General features: G+C 35.8%; 1 protein-coding gene across 1 annotated transcript; it reads left to right on the top strand.

Moving 5' to 3' along the window:
* The first annotated feature begins 261 nt into the window (after positions 1 to 261).
* On the top strand, positions 262 to 2,658 carry elof1 (elongation factor 1). Its single transcript, XM_056450173.1, has 4 exons — positions 262 to 351; positions 1,268 to 1,394; positions 1,478 to 1,548; positions 1,646 to 2,658. The coding sequence occupies exons 2-4, from the start codon at positions 1,279 to 1,281 to the stop codon at positions 1,708 to 1,710; spliced, it is 252 nt and encodes an 83-aa protein (XP_056306148.1). The 5' UTR covers positions 262 to 351; positions 1,268 to 1,278; the 3' UTR covers positions 1,711 to 2,658.
* The last annotated feature ends 4,782 nt before the right edge of the window (positions 2,659 to 7,440 follow it).

Genomic DNA, 7,440 nt, shown 5'->3' with positions numbered 1-7,440 from the left:
TTGTTTTTGCAGGTTTCGTCCTCCATAGATACTTATTTATCATTTGAAAATTAAAATAAACACAAAAAAATGCTGAAATTATGTATCGAGATTGTTGTCCATATGGTCCCTGTTTAATGTTTAAGGATTGCTATATTTGTAACTTAAGTTGCAATTAAAAACATAAAACGGTTAATTAAAAGAAGGAAAGAAAAAGAAACGATGTATCGTTGTGCTTTTGTTGTTTGCCGTTAGAGATCGCTGTTTTAGATTGAAGGCACATTTGACCGAGCGGAAGTGAATCCTCTGTTTATTCTCTGCAGGCTGTGCGTGTTTTTCTCTGAGAGCCGCTTCGTGATATTTTGCAGATTGGTAAGAGATTTGTTCTTCACCTGATGTACAGTATACTTATTTAAATGTTCAAGAGCTCGTGTATGTGTCAGAGAGTGCTTCAGCACGGATTATTTCCTATTATGTTTGCATTAGCTGTTCGTTTGTTTGTTTTTCCATCCATGTGTTGTTGTTGTTAAGACCACTAAATGACACTAAAAAAATAAATAAAAGTACTGCCGAATAAGAAACATTCCAGTTAGAAAGAGTTTTAACAAGATTGTTTGACGTTTATCCGTTCATTTTGTCGGTTTTAAGATGAAATGCTCATTCAGCGTGGTTTAACGTAATAGAAATGCATTTTACACGAGTTTTACTCTAGTTTTAGCTGTTGACCAGCCTGGTTTTAGAGGGGTTTTGGCCACTTTCAGGCTGGTTTCCAGCCTGGTCTTAGCTGGTCAGGCTGGAAAATGACCAGCTAAAACCAGCTTGACCAGCCTGGTTTAAGCTGGACATAGCTGGTTTTGGCTGGCCTTCCAGCCTGGCAAGGTGGTCAAGCTGGTTTTAGCTGGTCATTTTCCAGCCTGACCAGCTAAGACCAGGCTGGAAATGGCTGGAAACCAGCCTGAAAGTGGCCAAAACCCCTCTAAAACCAGGCTGGTCAACCAGCTAAAACCAGCCAACCAGCCTAGGCTGGTTTAAGCTGGTTTTTTCAGTAGGGTAATGTTATTTAAGAAGGATTTTAAGATGGACTCTAGTTTTAGATTCTGATTGTATTTAGTTGAAGGTTACATTGATCTGTCTGTTTGTACTGTAAACCTCATGGCTGTTGCATGTGCTTATTGTTGTTATATGACACAAGTGCTCGTGTATTCAGCTGTCGCAATTATCTAACTGTAGTCATATTAATAATAAACATTCTTTCATACTTAAGTATTATTATTATTTCTCTATGTAGTATTAAACAGGATGGGACGCAGAAAGTCCAAGAGAAAACCTCCCCCCAAGAAAAAGATGACTGGAAACCTGGACACCCAGTTTACCTGCCCCTTCTGTAACCACGAGAAATCATGTGACGTTAAAATGTATGATTTTTACCAGGTCATTGTTGTATATTTAGCATTTAATAAAGCAATAACTAATGCTAAAACAATGCACTTTATTCCAGGGAACGGAGTCGAAATACCGGGATAATATCATGTACTGTGTGTCTAGAAGAATTCCAGACACCAATAACCTGTATCCTTCCAAAAAGACAGACATTTTGAGTACTCCATTTTGCTGCATGTTGTATAATGTTAATGTTTTTTTTTTTTGTCCTTAACTTGTCTGCCAGATCTCTCAGAGCCGGTGGACGTGTACAGCGATTGGATCGATGCTTGTGAAGCAGCCAATCAGTAGTTTTACTGGGTCAAAATGTCACAAATGACCAAATACACTTAAGATTTTTGTTTGTGTTTGTTATTTGTAAACTCCCATGAATCACTGTCCCATCTTGTATGGAAGCTTAAAGGGGTAGTTCACCCAAAAATGAAAATTAACTCTCTCTTTACTGCCTGACAAATGATTCTTAACCTTTAAGTGTTTCATTCTTTTGTTGAAATGAAAATAAGATATTTAGAAATATGTTGGAAACCTGTAACCATTGACTTCCATAAACTCTCAGAAATAAAGGTACCTAGCTGTCACTGGGATGGTACCTTTTTTAAAATGCACAAATGTTTACCTAAATGGTCCATATTAATACCTCAAAGGTGCATATTAGTTCCTAAATAGTACAAAAGTGTTCCTCTTAAAATTTTTAGGTACTAATATATACTTTTGAGGCACCAATATAGACCCTTTAAGTACAAATGTGTACCTTTTGAAAAGGTACCACCCCAGTGACAGCCATACCTGTCCATATAAAGGGTCCATATTGATACCTGTATTTCTGAGAGTGTAGTAGGGAAAACATACTATGGAAGTCAATGGTTACAGGTTAACATTATTCAAAGTATCTTCTTTTGTGTTTAACAGAAAAAAGAAACTCATAAATGTTTGAAACAAGTAAAAGGGTGAGTTAACGACTGAATTTAAATTTTTTGGTGAACTGTCCCTTTAAGAGATGATCTAATAATGCTAAAGATGGAGATTCACACAACATTAAGTAGATTTATGATGAAGTCTTTTACCTTTTGTTTAGTGTTACAGAAATGCTGAGAAAATGCAAAGGATGTTATTTTTTTTCAAAATAGATCATTTTCCTGTTTGTAATCTTTTAGTTTGTCATGTTTATTTTACAATTTAAGGTTTTTATGAGACCATTTAATGTCAATAAACAATTTGCGCATTTTCTCTTGTGAAAAACTGCTCTCTTTATGTATTTATAGGCATGCACACATTTACACAGTGCATAAACACTACAGGGTTTGTATGGCTGCTGGAAATCTTGATTTTTAATATAGTGTTTTTAATGTTAGAAAAGTGCTTGGATTTTGGACAAAGTGCTTGAATTTGAAACTGCATTGCTTTCACAATAATTCGTTATCTTACGGAGTAGTTTTCCTTTCATCTAAAATGCATTTTGCACATATTTAAAACCATTTTACAGGTGGGACATTTGCCATGCAGTTAAAGCAGTACCTTAGTCCTAACCTAAAGTAATATTGATGAAAGCTAACAAACTGTGGTTTCCATATTTGGGGACTGATTTTCAAAACAGTTGACATAGGAGCAGGTCATTAATTTGCAGCAATATTCTCATAAGGAGTTAATTTGTTTCATGAATTTTGAATAGCAGTGGACAAGAAATATCACGAACGACTGGTGATGAAAGTTTGGTACTTACACCCAAACACAATCTGACTGTAAGCTCATTTTTTGAGAAATCAACTTTAGGTAGAAAGAGACCAAACTTAAAAAGATACTTCATCCAATAACTGAACTTAAAAAAAAAATTACCATAATTTTACCATCTAACTGTCCCAATAAATCTGTGCTCCAAAGTATTCAACAATTTAATTTGAAATGTCATAGTGTTTTTTTTTTTTAAAAAGCACAGTGGATTTAAATGTGAAAAAGTACATACAGCATTTATAAAAGGTAATTTACCATGGTTGTTAGGTGCTGAAAAAACAACACACCTTGAAAGTGCTTAAAGTGCTGGAATTTGAAGTTGAATTTGGTTTAAGAACTCTTAACACTCGCTTTAAGTCTTAACTTTGTTGTGCTTTTATAATTTATGACCTTAATTCAATTGGGTTTTAGTGTTAGTCATTTCTGTATATCTAATTTAGGTTTCCTCCAATCGTTTAGCTTGTCTAAAGAAGTACATATTAAAAGATGTACAAATACATACAATGTCTTCTATATGCACTCACAGACACACATTTACACAATGCATATACACTAGCTTTAGTTAGGAATTATAGTATTCATTTTGTTGTGCTTTTATAGTTTATGACCTCAATTTAATTCTGTTTTAGTGTTAGTCATTTCCCAAATGACCCCAAATCAGAAAAAGTTGGGACAGTATGGAAGACAAATAATTTAAAAAAGTAATTGGTCAATTTACTTTGACTTGTATTTCACTGCAGAAAATATGAAAACAAAATATTTCATGTTTTGTCTGGTCAACTTGATTTCATTTGTAAATCTACATCCTTTCCTGTGATTCAGGCCTGAAACATGTCTCAAAAAGTTGGGATTTGAGCAGTTTAATCAGGTAAATTACATAATGATGTGGTTTGAAACAGGTAATTGTTATTATAATTTGGTACCAAAAGCAGCATCTAAAAAAGGTCTAGTCCTTTAGGAGCAAAGATGTGCCGATAATCGCAAGTTTGCCACAAATACGTGAGAAAATTCTTCAAATGTTTAAAAACATTTTTCCTCAAAGAAAGTGAGGAAGATGTTTGGATATTTCACCTTTAACAGTGCATGACAATTAAAAGAGTTGAGATATCTTCAGGAATTTCAGTGTATAAAGGATAAGAGCACAAGCCTAAGCTGAACAATCGTGATCTCCGATCCCTCAGGCAGCACTGCGTTAAGAATTGTCATTTATCTATAAGTGATATCGCCACATCGGCTCAGGACTACTTTGGCAAATCTTTGTCAAGTAACACAATACATTATTACATCTACAAATGGCAGTTAAAACTGTACTGTGCCAAAAGGAAGCCCTATGTTAACAGTGTCCAGAAGCACCATCGGCTTCTCTGGGCTCGGAGGCATCTGGGATGGACCATCACACAGTGGAAACATCTACTGAGGTCAGATGAATCAGTATTTCAGGTATTTTTGGGGGAGAAATGGACGCTGTGTGCTCCGGACCAAAGATTAAAAAAGGATCATCCGGACTGTTACCAGCAAGTCTAAAAGCCAGGGTCTGTCATGGTATGAGGTTTTGCAAGTGCCCTAGGCAAAGGTAACTTGCACTTCTGTGATGGCACCACTAATGCTAAAAAGTACATAGAGATTTTGGAACACAATATGCTGCTTCTTTCCAGGCTACAGAGGAAGAGGTACTTGCCTGCCTGCAGACCTGTCTCCCATAGAGAATCTGGGATGCATTTTGAAGCACAAAATGCAACAACGAAGACCCCAAACTGTTTTGCCCACCTTAAGACTTGTTTGCAGGAAAAATGGGACAAAATTACACCTGAAACACTTCATCACTTGGTGTCCTCAGTCCATAAACGTCTTTTAAGTGTTGTGAAAAGGAATCATGAGAAACAAATGAAATAATATTTGCTTTATTGTCTGCAATGAAATGCAAGTCAAAGTAAATTTAGAAATCACTACTTTTAATTTAGGGTTGTAATTCAGCCGTAACTTTAATTTAATGATTAGTTTAAATTAGCTTAGGTTTTTGCCTCTGATCTTTTAGTTTTCAATACAATACATCATTTCAATACATCATTTGTAAATTTTCTTATGTTTCACAAGCAGTTAAATATGTAATGTTTGTAACGTTCACAGTAGCTACTCGATACAAATGGAAAATAACCCAAAGTAATTTGAAAATAGTGATTTATTAAGTCTTCATATGCTCAGCCATTATCAGTAAGCCTCATAAATGAAGACATTTGAAGCAAGGACATTGTATCACTTTCAGTGGAAAACAAAAGTAAGATTCTCTGATTTATGATCTTGTGTTGTGGACACTCTCACTCACAATAATCATAACACATTTCTGGATAATACATTGTTGTTGCTCGCTTTGATCATGGAGTTTTAAACCTGATACTCAATTTTGCAAATACAAAAGTTTAATTTAAAGGGATAATTCATCCCCCCCCCCCCCCCCCCCCCCCCCCCAAAAAAAACTTGCTATTTACTCACCCACGAAACCTTTATGAGTTTCTTCTGTTAAACACCAATGAAGACATATTGATGAATGTTGGAAACCTGTAACCATTGACTTCCATAGTATTTGTTTTTCCTACTATGGATGTCAATGGTTACAGGTTTTCAGGTTTCTTCAAAATATATTCTTTAGTGTTCAACAGAGTAAAGAAACGTTTAAAGGTGTGAAACCACCGTATGGTCAGTAAATTGCAATTTCTGGGTAAACTATTTCTTTAAAGAGCACATACCCATTGGTGTTTATTTATTTAAGTGCGATTTCATCTATTCTGTTTGGGGTCGCATGATTTTTCACAGTATGCTTTGGTTTTCATAACTGCTAACAGTGCTCTTTGACAGTAGTTCATTCTCTTCTCATTTGTAGGATATACTGCATCAATAAACATTTTGGACAGTTCTAAATGCACATTTCAAGGTCTTATTTGAACTGTACTTAATAAATAACTTTAAGGGCAATTTGATCTATTTTATTGTGTATTTTAATAGACAGATCTGTAGCCAGCCTGGTGAAAGGGGTGGTTCTATTTTTTTTCTACAAAAAGTATATGCCTCATTTTCGATCATTTGCGTTCCAAATAGGATATAGTACACTATGGAGGGCACTTTGGAGTGAAACAATTACGTCCACCATATTAAAGTGTTGCTCCAAACGCCGAACTGCTCAAAACTGGCCATTTTGTTTGTAGTGGTAGGCAGAGCGAGGCTTCGTGAAACACTGAAATACATGACACAAATGCGTCGAGGCTTCGAAACCTGTTTCTACAGTGTCACCTAGTGGTTGTTTTCAGCTATTGCGCTGATACAACTTGAATTGATTTATCCAACACTGTATTAATGGGGGTGGCACGGTGGTTCAGTGGTTAGCACAGTTGCCTCACAGCAAGAAGTTCGCTGGTTTGAGTCCCGGTTGGGTCAGTTGCTATTTCTGTGTGGAGTTTGTTCACATTTTGTTTGTTTTTAACTAAGTGACACACTTCATGTCAGCTTGCATATCGTTAAAAAATTATGATAAACGATAACTATTGAAAACCAGGCTACTCGTGGGTTAACATTATCAAACAGTCTTCCTGTCAGTGAATCTGACAGGATCCAACGCCTTCAGATTTACTCGAAAACACAGGCAGGAGTGTAAAGAGCAAGGTTGAAACTTACAGTAGGTGTCATTAAAGTCTTGATGTCTAGAATGTTGTCCTGTGTTGAGGGATGAATTCACCAAAAGAGTGGAAATGCTGTTTCCATCTTTTCAAACAACAATGTCAATTCCTTCATCAATTACAGCTAAACGCTAAACAGCTGTAGTGTGTTTACAAAAGCCAGACATGCAATAGTTAAAGGGATAGTTCACTCTAAAATGTGAACATTCTGTCATCATTTACTCAACCTTTGCTTCCAAACCTGTTTGAGTTTCTTATGCTGAACACAAAAGATATTTTGAATAAAGCCGGAAACTTGTAGCATTGACTTCCAATGGTAGTTGTTTTTCCTTCTATGCAAGTCAATAGCAACAGGTTTTTAGCTTTCTTCAAAATGTCTTCTTTTGTATTCAACAAAATATTGAAACACATAAAGATTTGGAACCACTTAATGATGAGTAAATTAGCATTTTTTGTGAACTGTCCCTTTAAAAATCAATGGCCATCTTTGTGAAATGGATCTGACTGGGTCTTTGATAGATTTCCTCATCCTCTATCCCAGTGTTTCCCAACCTTGTTCCTGGAGGCACACCAACAGTACATATTTTGGATGTCTCCGTTATCTGACCCATTAACTTCAGGTTTT

Source organism: Danio aesculapii, chromosome 3, assembly GCF_903798145.1.
Source record: "Danio aesculapii chromosome 3, fDanAes4.1, whole genome shotgun sequence".
NCBI classification, from domain to species: domain Eukaryota; kingdom Metazoa; phylum Chordata; class Actinopteri; order Cypriniformes; family Danionidae; genus Danio; species Danio aesculapii.
Note: the sequence above shows the minus strand (reverse complement) of the source record. Positions and strands in the feature narration are given on the sequence as shown.

Bases quoted from the DNA above. Each gene is read 5' to 3' on its own strand.
- elof1 (XM_056450173.1), top strand. From the start codon at position 1,279: ATGGGACGCAGAAAGTCCAAGAGAAAACCTCCCCCCAAGAAAAAGATG. The intron at 1,395-1,477 runs GTATGATTTTTA...ACTTTATTCCAG, and splicing joins AAATCATGTGACGTTAAAAT to GGAACGGAGTCGAAATACCG. The intron at 1,549-1,645 runs GTATCCTTCCAA...CTTGTCTGCCAG, and splicing joins ATTCCAGACACCAATAACCT to ATCTCTCAGAGCCGGTGGAC.